The 23624-nt window shown below is 50.5% G+C and overlaps 1 protein-coding gene across 1 annotated transcript in view; it reads left to right on the top strand.

Annotated features, from left to right (window-relative positions):
- The window catches only part of ATP2C2 (ATPase secretory pathway Ca2+ transporting 2), a 76372-nt gene that overhangs the window by 11712 nt on the left and 41036 nt on the right, over positions 1 to 23624 (top strand). Inside the window, exons 2-3 of the mRNA XM_047791944.1 lie at positions 13529 to 13639; positions 16422 to 16538. Coding sequence (XP_047647900.1) covers positions 13529 to 13639; positions 16422 to 16538 — 228 coding nt within the window. The remainder of the gene's footprint in view (positions 1 to 13528; positions 13640 to 16421; positions 16539 to 23624) is intronic.

Raw genomic sequence — 23624 nt, 5'->3', positions numbered from 1 at the left:
TATTGAGCATTATTCCCTTTCTGTGAACTCTTAGTTTATACGCTTTAACCATTTAAAAAAAGAAAAGGAAAGAAAGCCTGAGCTTATGGTCTTTTCCCTTCTTTGTGAGTAAGAACGCTTCATTTGTTGGGGGGATTCTTCTTCATCCGTGTTAGAAGCTGCAGAGATGTGCCCAGCATGGTTTTGACCTCCGGGCTTTGCATGAGGTGGTCCTTAGAGAGGACTCCCTTGGTTTTGTGTCGTGAGGTTATTGGTCTTTTCCTTCCTGGTTGCTGGCTACATTTTGGCACTCAGAAAGTCCTTTCTCACTGTGAATTTCTTTTTTTAACGTAGTCCATGGTTCCTTCTAGTCCTTCAGTGGTTTCTTTCGTTCCTGCTTGTCCTATCATCTCGTAAATGGACTTGCTCATGTAGGCTCTGGATCAGGGCAGGTGCCACATCTGCCTTCCTGAGGCACCAGGCAGAGTTCCTTGCGTGCAGGAGGCAGTTGGGGAATAGATGATGGACAGGCACAGGGTTGTTGGGTGAGAGAGGACTCTCTGAGGACGTGGGCCAGCTGCCCTGGCCACCGTGTGGCTCAGCCCCCGCCATGGGCAGCAGTGGGGCTTCGAAGAACCGGGGTCTGTAACCCATGACTGCACCTTCTCACAGCAGCCCCCTTAGGCCGTCTGTATCTGCAGTTGCCCCTGGCAACCACCTGCCACTGCTGTTTCCGGCCCCCGGGGCATCCAGCCCTTCCAGGCAGCACAACTCCAGGCCCCATCTTCCCCCCTCTCTCCCCTCCCAGAAACACTTCAGAGCACCTTCTATTTGCCAAGCACTGTGTGAGCATTTGGGTGTCAGTTGAACAGGACCAGCTCCTGCCTGGTGGGGCTCACAGTCCAATGTTGGCGGCAGACAAGAGGCTCAGTGTTCTGGGCATAGGTGACTGGGAGTCTGGGAGCTTGGAGGGCTGGGTTCCTTCCCACAATGATGGTGGATGGATGGATGGATGGATAGACAGACAGACAGACTGACAGACAGGCAGTCGGATGGTGTGTCAGTTTCCTTGGGCTACAGTAACAAATGACCACAAAGTTGGTGGCTTAAATCACACAGATTTACTCTCTTGCAGTCCTGGAGGTCAGAGGTCTGACATGGGTCGCAGTGGGTTCAAATCGCCATCTCAGCAGGACTGCTTTGCTTCTGGTGTTTCTGGGGGACCATCTGCTTCCTGGCCTTCTTTCCAGCTTCTGAAGGCTGCCCGCATTCCTTGGCTGGCGGCCCCTTTCTTCATCTTCAAAGCCATCACTCCATGTTATGCTTCTGTCCCCATGTCTCCTTCTCTGACCCTCCTGCCGCCCGCTTAGAAGAACCCTTGTGATGACAGGGAGCCAGCTGGGTAAGCCAGGGTGCTCTCCCCAGCTCAGGATCCTAATTGCATCTGCAAAGCCCCTTCTGCCAAGTCAGGTCATGTGGTCACAGGTTCCAAGGATTTGGACGTGGGCATCTTTGGGGTCATTATTGAGGCTCGGCTTTTGCCTGCTCCCACCATCCTCTCCCTCCATTTCACTTGGAAGATCCAGACACTTGTGTTTTTCCATCTCTTTCCTCCCATTTGCCCAACACAATGTCCGCTAGGAAGTTTTCTCACGTTTCTGTAGAGCCGAGACTAAAAGCCCTGACTGCAGAGTCAACGAGTTCAGCCATCTCTTCGTCTGCAAGATGCGGATCCACACTGCATCCACCCCACAGTGCTGCCCTGGTGTTTAAATGAGCTTGCATACGTCCAGTGCAGGGCGAGATGTCTGCTATTCAAATGTTAGCTGTCGATCTGCTGTGTCGTCGGCATCGAGGGTTGTCGCTGTGGATGTATCTTACTGTCATCACGATCTGTTAGCTGTTCTCTGCTTCCCCTTCACTGGCCATCTCCTTCCCTTGTCTGCCCCCTTCTTCTAGAAGCAGCACTTGGGTGAGCAAGTGAGCAGGTGAGCACTTGCGTATCTGTTGAACAGGACCAGCCACTGCCCCGGTGGGGCTCACAGTCCGACGCTGGTGGCGGACAAGTGGCACAGTGTTCTGGGCATAGGTGACTGGGAGTCTGGGAGCTCGGAGGGCTGGGTTCCTTCCCACAATGATGGTGGGTGGATGGATGGATGGGTGGATGGTGTGTCAGTTTCCTTGGGCTGCAGTAACAAATGACCAAGTTGGTGGCTTAAAACATACAGATTTATTCTCCTACAGTCCCAGAGGTCAGAGGTCTGGCCTCCAGGGTTCAAGTCTCCTAGAATGTCTTGGGGTCCCTGCTGCCTCGGGCCTCCCCTCCATCCCTCCCCAGGAAGCAGAAGGATGCTCCCTGCCTGGCCTCCCAGAGCTCCCCTGGGGCCCTGACACTTGCCACCTAGCACTTGGCTCGTTGGTGACAGCCTCATCTCTCCTCCACGATGGCAGTGCCTTGAAAACAACCCTCGGGACTGAGTGCATCTCCCAGCCAGGAGCCCTCCACTCGGCTCTGGCCACGTAGAGAATCAGCCGGACCTTTGGGGCATCCGATGACTGGGGTCCCCGCTCCTGAGCTGGCCCCCCACAAGATCCCAGGGGGCCCCCAGCTCTGACGTGCATCAGAACCCTCTGGAGAACGTGTTAAAACACAGACTGCAGGGCCCACCCACGGCTTCTGATGCATTAGGTCCAGGACACGGCCTGAGAATCTGCATTTGAATTCCAGATAAACAGTGAATCACTTTTTAGTGTACACGGGTCCTGTGCAGTGTTTGCCCAGTACGTGCCCTGAAAAATGATTCATTGTTTATCTGGATTTCGGAGCTAGCTGGACGTCCTGTCTCTCTCTCTCTTTTCTTTTTTGGCTAAATCTGGCAGCCCTTTTGGAACCCGCCCTCTCTCCCCCAGTTCACAGCTGCTGGAGAAGGAGCCAGCCCCTCCCCCCAGCTGTCCCCAAGTGCTGGACTGTGTGTCCCTGGTTTCCTGTTAGCCCACGGCAGGCTTACGGAGTCCCTGCTGTTAGAACCCCCACATTCCGGGAGACTGAGGCACGGGGGAGGTTCTGAACAAATACGTTATAGATATAAATGTTTGCACGAACTCTTTACACAGGCACGGGGGCGGTTTTGAGCAAATACCTTATAGAAATAAGTGTTTGCACAAACCCTTTAAACACCGGGGTCTAACTCCATGTTTGAGATGAGCTGCGTGCCCATAAGCCAGACGGGAGGCAGAGAGCTGGGCTCCAGATCAGAGGAGGCGGGGTTCACCCCCAGGTGCCACGTAGTCGCTGGCTCTGCTGGCTCCTCTTTCAGCGATGCTGTGTTTGCCTTGGGTCCCTTGGACGCCGCCGCCCGGTGCAGTCTCCGCACACCCTGTCTGGCTTGGTGAAGGTTCTCTAAGACGTTCCAGACTGTTTCCTCAGGGCTCAGGAAGCCTCCACTCATCGCCAGTGTGGGTCTATTCAAGGGCAGACAGTCCCTTGGGGGTCCCAAAGGAGGCACAGAAGGTCACATGTTGCCTGGAGCTCTTGACATGAAATCTGCGGAGCTGGTGTATCTGTAGAGGCGGCCTGCAGATTGGAGGTTGCCAGAAGCTGGGCGAGGGGTGGGTGTGACTGCTAATGGGTACAGGCTCTCCTTTTGGGGTGATGGAACTAGGTAGGCGCGGTGATGGCCCAACAATGGGAATGTTCTAGAGGTCACTGAATTGTATGCTTTCAGGCAAGTCATTTTATTTTACGGGAATTCTACCTTATTAGAAAACAGCTTATTGAAAAAGGAGACAGAGGAGTTCCCGTGGTGGCTCAGTGGTTAGCAAACCCGACTAGGATCCCTGAGGACGCCGGTTCGATCCCTGGCCTTGCTCAGTGGGTTAAGGTTCTGGCGTTGTCGTGAGCTGAGCTGTGGTGTAGGTCGTGGACGTGACTTGGATCCCAAGTTGGTGGCTGTGGTGTAGACTGGGGCTATAGCTCTGATTGGATCCCTAGCCTGGGAACCTCCACATGCCACAGGGCCCTAAAAAGACAAAGGACAAAAAATAAATAAATAAAAAGAACAGGAGACACAGAGGAGAAGGGAGGCAGGGCTCCCCCAAACCCAGTGTGACAGGATTCAGAGGTGCCCCAGAGGGGGCCGGACCCCAGTCATGCTGCGCCTCTTCTACTAGGGAAGGAACAGGCTGCGATTCAAAGCAGAGAGTCTATAAGGCGGGTGTCCTTGAGGGGGTAAGGGCTGTGCCAGCAGCCACATGCAGGGGGTCGGGGCCGAGGGCTCCGTCTGGATCCCAGGGCTCAGCCTTCTGAGGATGGCACCCCTGCAGTGAGACGGGGCGAGCCCCTGCCAATGTCAGCCTGGGCCCCGGCCCCACGCCCCCTGCCCCAGCAGCCTGGGAGCACAGGAGGGACCAGGGCCCCTGTGTAAGTGGGTCGGGAAGTGGAGAGGAGGTGAGAAAGCAGAGCCCCCCGGGGTAGACGGCTCCTTCCTAAGCTCGATCGTGGGGAGTGCGAGGAGAAGGTGCGTGGATCGCCAACCTGGAGCCCAGGAAGGAGCTTAGGGGTGCATGAAACAGCACACTGAAATTGGTGAGGGGGCAGTGTGGACCAGCTGGTGTAGGGGATGGTGGGGGGTTGGGGGAGGTCTGAGATGGGCACCCAGGAGCAAGTTGGGAACCTGGGTCACAGTTATGGAGGGAGTTCCAGTCTAAGTAGCTTTTCAAAATTCCTTTTTTTTTTTTTTTTTTTTCCCTCGCTGAGCCCTAGCATGTAAAAGTTCCTGGGACAGGGATTGAACCCATGCCACAGCAGCAACACCAGATCCTTAACCTGCTGTGCCACAAGGGGACTAAAATTTCTTTAAAAAAATTTTCTGGAGTTACCGTCATGGCGCAGTGGTTAACGAATCTGACTAGGAACCATGAGGTTGCGGGTTCGGTCCCTGCCCTTGCTCCGTGGGTTAACGATCTGGCGTTGCCATGAGCTGTGGTGTAAGTTGCAGATGTGGCTCGGATCCAGCGTTGCTGTGGCTCTGGCCTAGGCCGGTGGCTACAGCTCCGATTCGACCCCTAGCCTGGGAACCTCCATATGCCGTGAGAGCGGCCCAAGAAATAGCAAAAAAAAAAAAAAAAAAAGACAAAAAAAATTTTCTAAGGGAGTTGAAATTCGCATAACGTAAAATTCACTGTTTTAAAGTGACCAGTTCCATAATTCCCTTGTACAGCAGCTTAAGAATCTGGCATTGTCACAGCAGTGTCTGGGGTCGGCTCAGGTCTCTGGTGTGGCAAGGGTTCGACCCCTGGCCCGGGCACTTCCACATGCTGCAGGCGTGGCCAATAATAAGAAAAGCGAACAGTTCAGTGTCATCCCTGAGCACAGCCCTAACGTCGTGTGACCTCTGCTTGTCGTAGCACCCCCGGTGGAGGGCTCTTAACATTTTGGTCGCCCCTTAAAGAAACTTCACACCCATCAGCGGTCGCTCCCCCCACCCCCAGCCTCTGGCAGTCGCGCGTTGACTTTCTCTATGCATTGCCTATTCTGGACATTTTATAAAAACCGCATCATGTGCTACCTGGCTGTTTTTGGCTGGCTTCCTTCACTCGGGACGAGGTTTTTGAGCTTCATCTGTGTTGGAGGATGTCATGGCTTCCTAGAGCTGCTGACAAAGCCCCATAAAGATGGTGACTTAAGACCAGAAATTTAGTTCCCTCGTGGCCTGGCGGTTAAGGATCCGGTGTTGTCACTGCTGTGGCTCTGGTTCAGTCCCTAGCTGGGAACTTCCACCTGCTGGAGGCACGGCCAAAGCAAACAGACAGACACCCCCTCCCACTTCCCAGTGTTCCTGCTCAGCAGGTTAGGAACGGGACATAGTATCTGTGAGGATGCAGGTTCCATCCCTGGCCTCGCTCAGTGGGTTAAGGATCCGGCGTTGCCATGAGCTGTGGCGTAGGTGGCAGACTCGTCTTAGATACCGCGTTGCTGTGGCTGTGGTGTAGGCCGGCAGCTGCAGTTCTAATGTGACCCCCTAGCCTGGAAACTTCCATATGTCGCAGGTATGACCATTAAAAAAAAAGAGAGAGAGAAAACAAACAACTAACCTTCCCCCCACCCCTCGATGAGATGTTTATCTTGCGCAGTTCTGGAGGCCAGAAGTGCAAGGTCCAGGTAGGGCCTGGCTCTCTCTAGAGGCTCCAGGTGAGACCGTTCTGTGCCTTCCTCTTAGCCTCTGGTGCCCGGGCTGGCAGAGGCTCCGCTCCATTCACACGGCTCCTCCCTGCGTCTTCATGTCATCTTCCCTCTGGGCGCCTCTGTCTCTGGGTCCAGATCGCCTTCTCATGAGCGCATCAGTCACACTCGATTAGGGCCCCCCCCCCAGTGACGTCACTGTCACTTGGCTGCCTCTATAAAGATGCTGTTTCTGAGTGAGGTCACGTTCGGAAAAATGGGGTTGGGACTTCAAGATTGCTTTTCTCCCCCTTCGGGTTTTATTGAGATGTAATTGACACACAACCCTGTGTGTGTTCAAAGCGAGCAGCGTGGCGATTTCACTCACCCTCATGATGACACAGTAAAGCATAGTGAACACCCATCAGCTCATAGCTACTCCTGTGGTGAGAACTCTTAGGAGTTACCTTCTTAGCAACATGCACAGAGAACATGCATCAGTGGGGGGTTTTGTGTTTGGGGGCTTTCTGTGGGGGGGGGTTTGTTGTTGTTTTGTGGTTTTTTTGGTTTGGTTTTGCTCTGCTTGGTTTTTTAGAGCTGCACTTGCGGCATACGGAAGTTCCCAGGCTAGGGGTCGAGTCAGAGCTATAGCTGCCAGCTTCCACCACAGCCATAACAACATGGAATCCAAATCACAGCTGCAACCTACACCATAGCTCACAGCAATGCCAGACCCTTAACCCACTGAGCAAGGCCAGGGATCGAACCCATATCCTCACGGATGCTAGTTGGGTTCCTTGCCTCTGAGCCACAACGGGAACGCCCATTCATCCGTGTTAATTGTATGTATCATGTTGTAAATTACATGCCTGGTCCTTACTTAGCTTCTCATTGGAAGTTGGTACCTTGTGACTGCCTTCATCCGATTCTCCCTCCCCTACCGCTGGTAACCATAAATTTAATCTCTCTTCCTCCGAGTTTTTTGACGTTTAATTGGCCTGCAACACTGAGTTTGTTCCAGTGTACAGCATAGTGATTCGATAGTTCTGTGTATTTCAAAATGATCACGAGGATAAGTCTAGTTACAATGTGTCACCAAAGACATGACTCAAGTATTGTCTATATTCTTCACATTGTACGTGTCATCCCTGTGATGCGTTTGTTCTGCAGCTGGAATTTTGCACCTCTTACTCTCCCACACCCACTTCTCTCATCCCCGCATCCCTCGCCCGCTGGCAACCTCTTGTTTATTCTCTGTGTCTGTGACTCTGTTTTCCCTTTATTGTGTTTGTTCATTTGTTTTATTTTTTAGAGGCCACATGTAAGTGATGTCATATAGTATTTGTCTCTCTGACTTATTACATGTAGCATAATACCCTTTAGGTCCGTCCGTGTTGTTGCAAATGGCAGGTCTCCAGCCTTTTTGATGGGTGAATAATATTCACTTGTACATATGTATACATTGTATGCATACATTATGTATAAACATACACATTGCATACATAGGTTGTGTGTGTGTTGTGTGTACACATATGTTGTGTGTATACACATACATTATGTGTATACACACACATATATACACATCTTCTTTACCCATTCATCTACTGAGTGGATACTTAGGTTGCTTCCATATCAGATCTTTTTTGGAGGACACAATTCAACTCATAGCACAGCATGCATGAGCCCTTCATCCTTTTTTGTGGCTGAATAATACTCCGCTGTATGGATAGTGCACATCTGGTTTATCCGTCACCGGCGGGTGGACCTTGGGGCTGTTGTGAATCATACTGCTATGAAGATCCACAAACATGGATCTCTTGGATGCTCTACTTTCATTTCTCTCATTCACATGCCTGAGAGTGGCTTTCGTTTCAGAACCTAGCTGGAGGCCAGGTGCCCTCCCACTTTGGGCTCAGACTGTCCCCACAGCCACAGTCATGGTCACAGAACACACCTGGGGTGAGGGAGTCTCCGGCCAGATCCTCCCTGCCCAGGCTGCCTTCCTGGCCCCTCCCCTTAACCACACAAGCCTCTTCCAGCCCCTTGGCTGGCTCCCAGGGACAGGAGCTTGGACAGACTGGGAGTTCCTGCTAGTCTTGACCTGCACAGGCAGAGGGGGTGGGTTCCTTTGATCCTTTTGCTTTTTCTTGCTCTGGGTGTGCATGTGTGTGTGTCAAAATGAACGTAATATAATATTTACTGTCTTAGCTGTATTTAAGTGCATGGTTCAGTGGCTTTCAGGACCTTCACGTGGTTGTCCAATCACCACCGCCATCCGTTTCCAGGACATTTTCACTGTCTCCAACTGAAACGCTGTCCCCATTAAACACTAACCCCTCATTCTCTCCCCGCTTCCCCAGGAACCCCCAGTCTACTTCCTGTCTCTGTGAATGGGTCTCTTCTAGGTACCGCACATAAGTGGTATCACTACAGTGTTTGACCTTTGGTGACCGGTGTATTTCTCAGAGCACAGTGTCCTTAAGCTTCATCCATGATGTAGCACATGTCAGAACTCCCTTATTTATTTATTTAATTTATTTTAGGGCTGCACCTGCAGCATATGGAAGTTCCAGGGCCAGGGACTGAATCCAAGTCACAGCAGCAACCTACGCGGTAGCCGCAGCAACACAGGATCTTTTAACCCACGGCATTAGGTTGGGGATTGAACCTGTACCTCTGTAGTGACCTGAGCCACTGCAGTCAGATTCTCAATCTGCTGTGCCACAATGGGAACTCCCTCCCTTGCTTTTAAATACTGAATAATATTCCATTGTATGGATGGACCATATTTTGCTTATCCATTGATCTCTTGAGGGACCTTTAGAAAAGTAAAATATAGAGAAATGACTCGAGACTAGTGTCAGATGCAAATGAAAGGAGATTTTAAAAAAGAGGATTCACAGTTTTCCTTCCCATAGTTGCAGTGTTCATTAAGAACACACAGACTCAGGAGTTCCCGTCGTGGCGCAGTGGTTAACGAATCCGACTAGGAACCATGAGGTTGCGGGTTCAGTCCCTGCCCTTGCTCAGTGGGTTAACAATCCAGCGTTGCCGTGAGCTGTGGTGTAGGTTGCAGACGCGGCTCGGATCCCGCGTTGCTGTGGCTCTGGCATAGGCTGGCAGCTACAGCTCCGATTGGACCCCTGGCCTGGGAACCTCCATATGCCGCGGGAGCGGCCCAAGAAATAGCAAAAAGACAAAAACAAACAAACAAACAAACAAAACCCCACAGATTCAAAAAACGAATGAATATAAATTGAAAAGTAAAATAAAAAATAAAAACACACAGATTCAAGCGTTTAGGGACCTTCCAGACCCCGCTTGTAGAAGCCTCAGCCTCCGAGAGAACATCAGGTAAGCTCACGACCAGCAAGATAAAGTCACAGAGAAGCTAGTCCAGGGTTGGGGTCACCATGCCTCCTAAATTCCTCTGATTCTTTAGGCTGCCGGTCCTTTGTGAAATATTTACTGAGGGCACCTGCCACATGCAAGGCACAACTAAGGAGTTGGGGTTTTTTTGTTTTTTTGTTTGTTTGTTTGTTTGGTTTTTTTTGTCTTTTTGGCCTCACCCCTGGCATGCAGAAGTTCCCAGGCCAGGGATTGAGCCCACATCACAGCTGTAACCCGAGCCACAGCAGTGGCAGTGCTGGATCCTTAACCCTCTGTGTCACCAGGGCACTCCCGAATTGGATTTTTACCTTTTTTTCCTCTTTTTTAAAATTTTCCATTGCTGCACCTGCAGCATATGGAAGTAGGGTGCGGGTCAAATCCCAGCCGCTTCGGTGGCCTGTGCCACCGCTTGCGGCAACGCCAGATCCTTAACCCATGGGCAACGCTAGGGGTTGAACCTGCGTCCTCGTGGATACTAGTCAGGTCCTTAACCCACTGGGCCACAATGAGAACTCCCAGAATTGGGGTTTTTTAATCTTCACACTGCCTGGGACAGACGATTGGCCCTGGTTACAGGGCTGGTCAGCGACAGAGGAGGAGCTGCACCCAGGTCTGTGGGCTTCCAACCTCGGTGCTCCTTCTGTTGCTCTGTGTGTCTTCCTGCTCTCGAGTTTCCCAAACATGCCTGCGTGATGTCACCATCATTATTCCAACTGAGTGTGGAAGGCCTGGTCCCCCAGGCAGGTACCCAGCTGGCGCTTACTGGGAGGTCCTGTTGGGTCTGGGCTGTGTCAAGCCCTGTACACTGTGCTCATGCTCGCTTGATGCCACAAAAGCAGGTGAGGCTTCATCATCATTTTACAGATGATGAACTTGTCATCAGAGAGATTTTCACTTGCTCGAGGTGACACGCTGGCCATAGAACTGGACCATCTCCTGCGCAACGTTGCCGATAAGGTTAAACGGGGGCTGTGGCTGTGAGCGCGTATTCCGTCGTCCATACGGGGCACTGGGTGCATGTGCCCTTGGATTGGCGTCTGGGGATCCGAGGGATGAATGCTCAGGGAGTGGCCCCTGCGTAGCAGGCACTGGTGCGACCTTCCGTTATGGCTACGGCATGAGCAGGTGGAAGCATTTAAGTGACAGACACTTGCTGGTTGTTATGCAGGTGGCAGTTGTGTAGATGCCATCCCGGAGATGTCCAGGGCGCTGAGAAGGTGGAGGAGGGTGACTCATCTGGGAGGACGTCAGGACAGGACAGTCATCCTTCTCCAACGCAGGCTCTCTCACCCTCAACACAGTGGACATTTCTGTTCCAGGTCATTCGTTGTCGTGATGGGCTGTTCTGTGCGTCGTCGGATGCTTGGCAGCCCGTGTGGCCTCAACCCACTAGATGCCAGGACGCCCCTGCCCCCAGTGATGGCAGCCTAACACACCTCCAGACACTGGCCAATCCCCTAGGGGCAAACCGCCCTTGGTCGAGAACCCCATTTTTTTTTTTGGTCTTTTTGTCTTTTCTAGGGCCTCACACGTGGCATGTGGTGGTTCCCAGGCTAGGGGTCTAATCAGAGCTACAGCTGCCGGCCTACACCACAGCCACAGCAACACAGGATCCGAGCCGCATCTGCGACCTACACCACAGGTCACAGCAACGCCAGATCCTTGACCCACTGAGCAAGGCCAGGGATCAAACCCGCAACCTCATGGTTCCTAATTGGATTCGTTAACCATTGAGCCATGACGGGAACTCCGAGAACCCCAGATTTAAAGTTTGGTGGGGCAGCTAGGAGGTGTGCTGTCTTCTTCAGGGGCACTGGATAGAGCAGCCTGTTCCTGGGAGACACAGGACTGGCCAGTGGGCAGTAGGTTTTTAGCTAGCTGTGCTGCCGCCCTGCCCAAGACCAGGAGGCCATGGAGGGTGGATGTGATGTGGGTGTGCTGCAGCCATCCTGGAGACAGGAGGTTCTATCCCGGGAGCAACTGCAGTCCATACAAATGTTTTAAGTATGATGTGTGTCAGAGAGGGATGGACAGACAGACAGAGACAGAGGGGGAAGGTAGAGAAGAGAGTGAGAGGGGACTGGATTTACGCTGGAGATGCTGCATTAAAAGTGAACTGGGCGTGTGGAGTTCCCTTTGTGGCTCAGTGGTCAACGAATCAGACTAGGAACCATGAGGTTGCGGGTTCGATGCCTGGCTTTGCTTCAATCCCTTGAGCAAGGATGGAACACTTCTTGAGTGCCACTGAACAAGTTTCGGAGAGCCGAAAAAACACCTTGGGCCATGATGCAAGGTTCTCTAGGGAGTGGGTCTTGCACAAGGAAGAACATAAGGTTGACTTAAGGATAGAGTTTGCTAGGGGATCCAGCCTCCGTGGCATCCCTGGCTACTTCCTGGTCACTCGGGCAGGGAGGAGCCATCGCGGCCAGTGGGTGTGGCTAGCGGGGCGTGTCTAAGCAAACAGGCTTTGGGGAGGTCGTGGGTGGGGGGAGGGAACTGGCAAGAAGGGGAGAGGAGTTTGCCATCTCGGTTCCAGCTGAAGGAAGAGGTCAGCCAGCGCCTCTGCCCGTCCTCGTCCCCAGTGCCCAACAGCCTCATGGAAGAGGAAAAGATGCTTATCATGTCCTTGGTATCAGAATACCGGGAAGGACTTTGCAGAACAGCAGAGTGTTTTCCTGATGCTGAGGCCTCCCCCACCCTCCAGGCGCTTCACGTCCTCTTCCCAGACCTGGGCTGCCTTCCCCTCTTTCCTTAGGTTGTCTTCCAAACACGTCTCCTAGAACAGGCTGTGATACCACCAGTCACCATCAGGGGGCCCCCTCTGGAGGATGGTGCATACAGGACTGAGAATCCCAGAAGGTCAAGGTCCAGGATCCTCCATTGGCACATGGTTGCCCTGCTCTATCAGCTTTCTGAGTTCCAACTTAGTTAAATAAGTTTGCTTAGAAAAAGGTACATCAGTAATAGCCCAAAATTGTAAACATTCCCTCAAGAGTAGAAGAGATAAATACATCATGATATATATAACATCGTGACATATTTATTTACTCGTGATAAATATATCAGGATATATGCATTCTGTAGAATACTACGCAGCCATGAAAATTAGCGAGCCATCACTACACACAACATCACACCTGCATCTCGCTAACAACCCTGAGGGAAAGAAACCAGACACAAAAGTGTACGTAAGGCATGCTACCCTTTATGCAAAGTTCAAATCCCAGCAAAATGAATCCGTGGTGACAGGGGTTCATGACAGTTATTACCCTTTAGACGGACTGGTAACTGTTGTTGTTTTTTTTTTTAATGATTTTTATTTTTTTTTTCCATTATAACTGGGTTACAGTGTTCTGTCAATTTTCCCCTGTACAGCAAGGTGACCCAGTCACACATACATGTACACCTTCTTTTTTCTCACATTATCATCCTCCATCATAAGTGACTAGATAGAGTTCCCAGTGCTACACAGAGGGATCTCATTGCTTATCCATTCCAAAGGCAATAGTTTGCATCTATTAACCCCAAATTCCCTGGTAACTATTCTTGCTTCTTCTCTTTTTTTTTTTATTTTTTATCTTTTTGCTTTTTCTAGGGCTGCTCCCACGGCATATGGAGGTTCCCAGGCTAGGGGTCTAATTGGAGCTGTAGCCACCGGCCTTCACCAGAGCCCCAGCAATGCAGGATCTGAGCCACATCTGCGACCTACACTACAACTCACGGTAATGCTGGGTCCTTAACCCACTGAGCAAGGCCAGGGACTGAACCCGCAATGTCATGGTTCCTAGTCGGATACGTTAACCACTGCGCCACGACGGGGAACTCCTAACTGTTCTTGTTTTGAAGGCTGGTTATACCGGTCAGTTTGGAAAATTTAAGCTGTCCCCTTAGGATCTGTATAATAGCATACAGTAGAATAAATATAAAGTGTAATAAATATATATTATCCTTTAAAAATACATATCAGGGTGCCTCATAGCAGTCTTGCTTTTTTCACAGGTTGATGAACAATATGAGCTGAAAGCCATCGAGAAAGAGAAGACAGTTGTCGCCCTGCCCCCCAAGGAAGCGAGCAAATGCCACAGAGAGGATCTGGCCAAAGCATTTTATGTAAGAATGGGATTTGCGTGTGATGCCAGGTGTGGTAGGGTTTTTCCATTAAGGAGAAAGCATCGCCAGCTCCTGAACACAGCTTTCGAATTCTGTGCTATAATATGTTTTTAGCATCACTGTGAGAAAAGACTCTTGCTGTTGAATCGTTCTGATCCCGCCCCCCCCCCCCCGCCCCAGGAATGGGGCCACGTTGACCACAGCCCTAACCATCAAGGCCCGTCCTGGCGGCCGGGACCCTCCCAGCTCTCTGTGCACCTGCCTCTTGATGGGGACCCACGTGTTTCCCCAGCATCGCGGCCAGAGTTGGCTCCCGGGGGTCTTAACATCAAAGCTCAGACCCTTCCGCAGCCCTCTTCACACCCTTTTAGAATCCCTGCTGTTTCCAGTTACTGACTCCGAACTCTCACCAGTTTCTCAAGCACATTTGAATTCGTAGCCAGGACAAGACAAAAGCCCCAAACCAAAAAAAAAACCATTCCTACTGCGTGAGGCTTACCTCTGAGGCTGCGTGCCTTTGCTAGCCTTCTGTTCTTAATTATCTTTACTTAGCAAACCGAGCAAACACGATGTGTGTGTCTCTGTGTGCTGACTCATAGCCCACCACACGTTGGGAAAGCAAATAAAAATCCACCGAGAAACGGTCACATGTCACAATTTCAAGGAAGCTGAAGATGAGTGTGTCATGCCAACTCATGTTGAGAATAATCCGAAAGTCCATCTCAGTTCAAGCACTGCTGTTAGTCTTTAGAGAGGGAAGGAAATACTTTTTTTTCTTGCCAAGACATTTTTCCCTAGAGCATGATTTTAAAAAAAGGTATTTTTAATGATTTCTATTTTTTCTGTTGTAGTTGGTTTATAGTGTTCTACTACTGCACAGCAAAGTGACCCAGTCACACACACACACATATATATACATTGTTTTTTTCACTAAAAATTTTAACTATGGTTGATTTACTGTGTTCTCTCAATTTCTGCTATAGTGATTTCGTTCTCCATTCGGAAGAATCTAGAAATCAATCCAGCTTTCTCCACCACCTGGTAGAGCTTTCTTATCAACTTTGTTAAAAAAACAAAGCAAAAACCAATGATGCCTTTGCTGAAATCAGGGCAACAAATTTCCCTTACATAAGTGACTCTTAAATTAGCTGTATTTTTTCTTTTTCTTTTATTATTTTTTTAGGGCCACACCCGCAGCATATGGAGGTTCCCAGGCTAGGGGTCAAATCAGAGCTACAGCTGCCGGCCTACGCCACAACCACAGCAACACAGGATCTGAGCCTCATCTGCGACCTATACCACAGCTCACGGCAACGCCGGAGCCTTAACCCACTGAGCGGGGCCAGGGATCGAACCCACAACCTCATGGTTCCTAGTTGGATTCATTTCTGCTGCGCCACAACGGGAACTCCAAATTAGCTTTGTTTAGTGTTAGTTTGTATAAAGAGCTTGAAAGTGTATCTGGCACAGGGTACGGGTGATGTTCTTTCCATGTGGCAAAACTGACCCTCTGTGTCCATCAAACACTAACTCCCCCATCTGCTGGCACCCCCCCCCCGCCTTCTGTTTCCACTCCTCTGAATTGAGCTCTTCTGGGTGCCTCAAGGAAGTGGAATCAGCACAGGGACCTATATCCAGTCTCTTGGGATAGAACATGATGGATGAGTGCATGACAAAAGGAACGGATATATGTTATGACTCGGTCACTTTGCTGCACAGCAGAAATTGGCATAACCTTGTAAATCAACTATAATTTAAAAAATACACACACACACAATTAAATGACTATGTAAAAAAAAAGTGCAGTCGGGCAGTATTTGTTCTTTGTGACTGGCTTTTTTCAGGTACCACAACGTCCTTCAGGTTTATCCATGTTGTAGTGTGTGTCAGAATTTCCCTCCTTTTTAAGGCTGAGTAATATTCCTGTGTGTGTATGTGTGTTTATGTGTGCACACCACATTTTGCTTCTCCATCCATCCACTGATGGACCCTGGGGTTGCTTCTCCAATTGACTGTCATAGCTAATACTGCTGTGGACCTGGTGTGCAAATATCTCTTTGAGATGGGCTTCAAATTCTTTTTTTTTTTTTTTGTCTTTTTGCCTTTTCTAGGGCTGCTCTCGTGGCATATGGAGATTCTCAGGCTAGGGGTCCAATCAGAGCAGTAGCCAACAGCCTACACCAGGGCCACAGCAACATGGGATCCGAGCCGCATCTGCAACCTACACCACTCACGGCAACGCCGGATCGTTAACCCACTGAGCAAGGCCAGGGATTGACCCCGAAACCTTATGGTTCCTAGTCGGATTTGTTAACCACTGCGCCACGACGGGAACTCCGGCTTCAAATTCTTTTGATGTACATACCCGGAAGTGGGATTGCTGGATCACATGGTGATTCTGTTTTGGGTTGTTGGAGGCATCTCCGCCCTGTTTTGCACAGCAGCTGCACCTTGTTACATCCCCGGGCCCGTTTTTCCGAAGATGAAAACATAAGTGTCGTATCTCCAGGTGTCCATCTCTGATTGCATCCTCGAAATGTAGCCCCAAGGCTGTCTTTCCTGCAACATCTGGAGGGCAGAAGGACAGTCTTAACTGAAAGGCATCCTCCTCTCCCTGCCCCTCTTTGCTCGGGGTCTTTGACGGGGTCCCGTCTCCTCTGTAGACGGCCCATTGTCCTGGATCATCGCAGAAGGGGCGGGCTTCCAAAGTGGGACTCTTGTGATGTGGGCTCCTCGGTCCTCACCGGCCCATCCGTGAGCTTGCACTGGATCTGCCCCGCAGGTGGATCTACAGACCGGCCTGTCGGAGTTCGCGGTCACGCAGCGCAGGCTGGTCCACGGCTGGAACGAGTTTGTCGCTGACAACACGGAACCCGTGTGGAAGAAATACCTGGGTCAGGTAGGGTTGTCGCTGCCGTTCCTTCCGTTAACTAGCGTGAGCCTGGTGGGTCGGAGGAGGGGCTTCGGGTGTGGGATGAAGGTGTCCTTGGGGCAGCTGTGCTGCAAAGTGAAAGAAGCCTCAGCCTCTTCGGGCTGCTCTTCATGGGCAGGATCGTCACCTACTACCCTGGCAGCTGTGGCCATGAATAGTCATTCTTCTGTTCACACAGGGTTTACCATGTGCCAGGCGCCATGCTGAGTAAGTGAGTAAGTAAGTAAGTAAGGATTCGGAGTTCCCATCATGGCTCAGTGCTTAAGGAATCCGACGAGGAACCATGAGGCTGTAGGTTCGATCCCTGGCCTCACTCAGTGGGTTAAGGATCTGGCGTTGCTGTGAGCTGTGGTGTAGGTCGCAGACACTGCTCAGATCTGGCGTGGCTGTGGCTCTGGCGTAGGTCGGTGGCTACAGCTCTGATTAGACCTCTAGCCTGGGAATCTCCATATGCCGTGGATGTGGCCCTAGAAAAGACGAAAGACAAAAAGACAAAAAAAAAAAAAGTAAGGATTGCCCTGTTCCATCTTATCCCTGATCCCCATTTTAAGATGAGGAGGGTGGAGTACGAAGAATTTGAAATATTCCCAGGCTGTGGACATTGACAGGTTTAGCCAATAAAGTTACAGGATATGCTCTGTTAAATGTGAATTTCTGATAAGCAAAGAACAGCCTTGTCACCTCTTTCCCAAAGGTTGCATGGGACCTACTTACACTTAATTTTTTTGTGAAAAATGTTTCTCTGAAATTCAAATTTAACTGAGTGTCCTGTAGTTTATCTGGCACCCAGGGCCCAAAGTCACACAGCAGTAAGTGGCACTGCTGGCCACTGAGGCCAGGCAGCTGAGCGCCCGAGCGCCCGGCCCTCTTAGGCTCTGCCATTGGTGCCAAATGCATGGTGCACGAGTCAGATGCCTGGAAGCCACTGCAAAGAGGGGGAAAAATTGGAAGAGACGTGGCTGTAAGTTCCACTCTAGAAATCAACACCTCCACCACCCACCCAGTACCAACTCAGAAAGCCCCAGGTACAGGCAGAATTCCCCAGGAGCCTGAAGCCATTCAGCCAGCCCTCATTTAAGGCTTCCTTGATTGGTCAGTTCAGGGACCAATCACAAGCCTCTTAGCAGCATCCTCAACTCCACTCTCCTCTAGTCCCCACCCCGCTCACTGGTCAGTTCTCAGTGCCCTGGGGATGTCATTCATTGATGCATTTTGTCACCAAAATAGGCTTCTAGGCATTCAGGTGGCTCTGGCCAACCCAGACACTTCGTGGAACCCCAGTGTGGGGAAGAGGCAGCAGAGCCTCCTGGAAGCTGGAGTTCGGGGAAGGAGACTGACACACGGGCTAGGAGGGCCATTCTTCCTTCTGAAGTGAGGCCTTGGTCACGTCCACCCTGGCTGCCCGGGACCTGCTCCCCCCGCCATCCTTCCTGCCTCTTCCCTGGCAAAACCTCACACCAAGGGTTTCCTTCTGTCCCTTGTTTCTCTGAAATTCAAATTTAACTAAGTGTTCTGTAGTTTACCTGGCACTCAGGGCCCACAGTCACACAGCAGTAAGTGGCACTGCTGGCCACTGAGGCCAGGCAGCTGAGCGCCCGGCCCTCCTCCAGCCTCCAGCCAAGGTCTTTCCAGATATGAGATCACTTCCGCTTCTAAGAACAGGAAGCGTGCTTATTTGTCCTGACCTCATCAGCTGGGGGATGCATGAGAATCCTCGGGGGACTGGAGGGCAGCCCCAGCAAACATGGAAAGTCCACGGCACTCTCCTACTCATTCTTCATCTTCACCGAGCACCTGCTGTGTGCCCGATGCTATGATGCTCCTGTCATCTCCTGCAGGGACAGGGAGCTCACCACTTCTCGAGGCAACCCTCCTTCTCTGCCTCGGAAGGCTCGAGACTCACCGTTAGGACCTCCACCTCAGTACGACCTGGGTTTCTTGCCCCAGCGTCACGAAGCAAAGGTGTACTCGAGTCAGGCTGCTGGGCTCAGATGCCAGTTTCCAGCCTTACGACTTTGAGCTTGTCATTGAGCCCCCTTGAGCCTCAGTTGTCCCCATCTAGAAAATGGGACTGATAAGAACCTGCTGTTCTGAATTTTGCATTAAGAGGAAGCCCAGCACATATTGAATGCTGAGTCAAGGCTGCCCCCTGCCCCAGGGTCTGCTCGTTAGCCCTGTTTCGAGAGTAGCTGTTAGGAGCCCAGGTTTCGGAGTTGCCTGATCTAAGGGAATCCTTGGCAATTCACTTTCTTTCCAGAGCCTCAGGTGGGTCAATTGTAAAGCAGGAAGACCTAACAGGACCCGCATCATGGGGTCAGGAGGGTGGTGAAATGATGCAGGGAAAGCCCTGAGCCCAGAGCACGGCCTGGAGGAGGTGCTCGGTAAATGCTGGTCGTTTTTGTCCTTAGCATTTATTGTAACGACCATCTCCAGTGAAGCATCACTTCCGGGTGTACCGCACAGCAAGGCTTCAGCACACCGCTTTCTGCCTGTCCCCTTTGGCACGTGGGCCTAGAAAGGGCCCAGGGAGCAGGGAGGGTCTGAGGATGCGTAGCCAGGGCACCACTGTGGCAGGTGTTGGATCTTCCCACTGGGTCTCACCCCCATGTGCCAGGTCCCCCGATGACTCACTGTGTCAGATGGGGCAGGACAGGGGCTGGGGATGGTCTTCGGGGTGGGGGAAGCTGGTGGCATCAGTGCTGGCCTCAGGGGATGCCCAGGCCCAGTCTCGGGGTGGGGGGGCGAGCTTAGGGGGTCAGAACTGGAGTTTAAGGTGGGGCTCATCCAGGCCTCGCTCGAGGCCAACCCCCAGCCCCAGCTCTGACAGCGGCCCCGGCCAGGACTGCGGACCCCTGAACCAGCCTGAGCCCATGGCTGGAGGGGTCCTTGTGCAGAAACAGGCCTGCTGGTCCCCAAGTCTCTGCGGCGTTTGGCCTGCAGGGGCGGGGGGGGGGGGCGGGAGAGAGCTGCCCAGCCAGCCCAGGAGAGGTGAGGGCAGGGAGCCATGCGGCGTCGTGGAAGTGACCCGAGCAGGAGCTCCTAGTGCTGATTTCCAGAGCCCAAACGAAATCTTATCCTTTTAAAAAAATTTTTAATCTTGTTTTTTAATGTTAAAGCATAGTTGATTGACAGTGTTGCGCCCGTTTCTGCATTCCCTTTCTTCTATTATCTTCCATCATGTTCTATCCCAAGATACTGGATATAGTTCCCTGTGCTGTACAGCAGGACCTCATTGCTTATCCATTCCAGTGAAATCTTGTCTTTTTTAACATTTTTATTTTAAATGATTTTTATTTTTTCCATTATAGCTGGTGTGCAGTGTTCTATCAGTTTTCTACTGCACAGCGAGGTGACCCAGTGCCACATGCATATATACACTCTTTTTCTCACATTCTCCTCCATCATGTCCCATCACAGGTGACTAGATACAGTCCCAGTGCGACACAGCAGGATCTCATTGCTTATGCATTCCAAAGGCAATTCTTGGCATCAATTAAACCCAGATTCCCAATCCATCCCACTCCCCCCTCTCCCCCTTGGCAACCACAAGTCTGTTCTCCAAGTCCATGAGTTTCTTTTCTGTGGAAAGGTTCACTTGTGCTGTATATTCGATTCCAGATATAAGTGATAGCATACAGTATTTGTCTTTCTCTTCCTGACTGACTTCACTTAGTATAAGAGTTTCTAGTTCCTGGAGAACATTGCTGCAAATGGCATTATTTTGTTCTTTTTTATGGCTGAGTAGTATTCCATCGTGCATATACACCACATCTTCTCAATGCCTTCATCTGTTAATGGGCATTTAAGTTGTTTCCATGTCTTGGCTATTGTGAGTGGTGCTTCAGTGAATATGTGGGTGCATGTGTCTTTTTCAAGGAAAGTTTTGTCCGGATATATGCCCAAGAGTGGGATTGCTGGATCATATGGTCATTCTATGTGTAGTTTTCTAAGGTACCTCCATACTGATTTCCATAGTGGTTGTACCAATTTACATTCCCACCAGCAGTGCAGGAGGGGTCCCTTTTCTCCACACCCTCTCCAGCATTTGTTATTTGTGGACTTATTCACGATGGCCATTCTGACGGGTGTGAGGTGGTATCCCACAGCAGCTTTGATTTGCGCAATGAAATCTTTTTTTAATGCCACTGGACCAAGGGCGGCTTCTTGCCTGTACAAGGGTGAATAGCATCCCCATGAAATTCATGTCCACCTGGAACCTCAGAATATGGCCTTTTTTAGGAAATAAGGTCTTGGTAGCTGGGATTAGTGAAGATGGGGTCCTTCTGGGTTAGGGTGGGTCCCTTTCCAGGGACTGGTGTCCTTACAAGGGACGATTCTCAGAGACACACACACACAGGAGAAGGCCATGGGACCACAGAGGTGGAGATAGGAGTGATGTGTCTAGAAGCCAAGGCACACTGGCCACACCAGCAACGGGAAGAGGCAGGACAGCGTCCTCCCAGAAAGCATGGCCCTGCTGCCACCTGGATGTGGGATGTCTCGCCTCTGGAAGCGTAGGAGAAAAAGTCACTTGTTTTAAGCACCCCCCCCCCGCCCCGAGGTAGTGGTCGTTTATCACAGCACCCACAGAACACTAACTCACTCTCCTCTGGCCTGCCCCCTCCTTTGGCCCTTCATTCTCTCCGGACTTCCGAGGAAAATGTGCGTCCACCCCAGTGTGGTGGCAGGTGGCCACACCTGTGAGGCCGTGAGCTCTGCCAGACAACTCCGGGTCCCGCCCCGAGGACGCAGGGCCACCCCTTCCCTCTGCAACCTGCCCATCCCCAGCACTTTCAGGTTCTCTCAGGACCAAAATGGAATTACTCTGACCAAGGCTTCTTTTTGACCTTTTCTGAGGGAAAATTTAAAAAATATACATTAGTGAGAGAATAAGATAATCAGCCCCATAGAGCCACCATCTAGCTTCAGTAATTACCAGCCCACTAAGACTCACTTTTATCTGCCTTTTCTCACTGAAGAATTTTTTTTAATTTTATTGATTTATGTTGTATCACTTTCAGGTTCACAGCAAAGTGAACCAGCTATACATATTCTTTTGTTCCCCATCCCGTAGGATTTTATGGAACATTGAATAGACCTCCCTGTGCTCTACAGTGGGTCCTTGGCAGTTTTTTACATACAGGTGTGTGTGTTCATCCCATCCTCCCAGTGTATTCCTCCCCCTGATGGTTTCCCCGTTGGTCACCATAAGTTTGATTGTGAAATCTGTATGTTGGTGTCCATTTTATAAAAAAGTTCTTTTGTATCATTTTTAGTAGATGTCATAGAAGTGACATCATGTGATATTTGTCTTTCTCCATCTGACTTACCTCACTTAGTATGATAATCTCTAGGTCCACTCACGTTGCTACAAATGGCGTCATTTCATTCTTTTTTGTTGCCAAGTAATATTCCATTGAATATATGTACCACATCGTCTTTACCCATTCCTCTATGGAAGGACATTTAGGCTGCTTCCATGTCATGGGTATTGTACATTGTGCAGTAATGAACATTGGGGTGCATGTTCTTTTCAGGTTATGGTTTTCTCCAGATAGATGTGCAGGATTGTTGAGTCATATGATTGTTCTTGAGTTAGATTTGTAATTGGCCGCACCAATTTACCTTCCCACCAACCATGCAGGGAGGGTCCCCTTTTCCTCACATCCTCTCCCGCATTTGTTGTTTGTGGGCTTTTTGATGATAACCACTCTGACCGGCGTGAGGTGACACCTCATTGTAGTTTTGATTTGCGTTTCTCTAATAATTAGTGATGTGGAGCATCTTTTCAGGTGCCTTTTGGCCATCTGTCTGTCTTCTTTGGAAAATGTCTATTTAGCACTTCTGTCCAGTTTTTGATTGGGTTGTTCGTTTTTCTCATGTAAAGCCGTATGAGATGTTTGTATATTTTGGAGATGAAGCCCTTGTTGATTGTTTGATTTGCAGAGATTTTTCTCCCATTCCGTGAGTTGGCTTTTTGTTTTTTTATGGTTTTCTTTGCCGTGCAGAAGCGTGTAAGTCACTGCAATATTTTTTTCTTGTCTTTTTTTTTTTTTTTTTTTGAGGGCTGCCCCTGTGGCATGGGGAAGTTTCCAGACTAGGGTTTGAACTGGAACTGCAGCTGCCAGCCTATGCCACAGCAATACCAGATCCGAGCCGCATCTGCAAACCACGTGACAGCTCATGGCAACGCCGGATCCTTAACTCACTAAGTGAGACCAGAGTTGAAACCCTCATCCTCATGGATACTAATCGGGTGTGTTACCACGGGGCCACAATGGGAACTCCCGTCACTACAGCATTTGAAAGCAAATTCTAGATACTGAATTATTTCACCATCTATACTTCGATTTGCATCTCTCCCATTAGAGGACATTCGTCTTTCTCGTTCTCTCTTCTGAAGCCGTAATAACAATGCGATTATCCCACTAAGACCGTGAACACTTCATTCACTTGCCCTGCGCCTGGTGTCGTCGCCTTTCCCCGTTGCAGCTCTCTTTACCCTGGTGTCCTCTCTCTGTTACACGTTTGTGTTCAGGGTTCCTTTCCCACGCCTCTTCACCGTTGATTTGTCAGAATTGGGGTCTGGACCCAGGCCACCCTTTCCTTTTGGGTGGCGTGTCCTTTAAAATTTTCAGTCGAAGCCCTTTTCCTGTCCTGGGAACCTGTCCCATGTCATGGCTCATGAGGTCCCAAAATGAGCAGGTGGTTTATTTCCGCATTGCAGATGTCGCCTCTGGGAAGAATCCTGTAACCAGTTGCATAACGTCCATCTCAGAAATGCTGATGCAAGTTTCAAGTTTTGGTGGGAAGCTCTTTTGCGAGCCTCCAGGGGTTGACTCCCAGCAGTGTGTCTCACACCAGAGCACCAGGCAAGCTAGCTTTGAAGTGCGCCTCTCTCTGGAGGTGCAATGAGCCTCCCAGCCCAGACCAGCATCCGTGGGAAAGCTTCCACAAGAGCCAGCTATTGCATCAAGAGCCCTGATAGAGGGGCTCTTTTCTGGAGCTCAGGTGGCCACAATTCCTGCCTTTGCCTAGGTTTTATTGAGTGCC

The sequence above is a fragment of the Phacochoerus africanus genome, chromosome 8 (genome assembly GCF_016906955.1).
Source record: "Phacochoerus africanus isolate WHEZ1 chromosome 8, ROS_Pafr_v1, whole genome shotgun sequence".
Taxonomy (NCBI): Eukaryota; Metazoa; Chordata; class Mammalia; order Artiodactyla; family Suidae; genus Phacochoerus; species Phacochoerus africanus.
The sequence above is the reverse complement of the archived record's forward strand: the minus strand, read 5'-3'. Positions and strand labels throughout refer to the sequence as shown.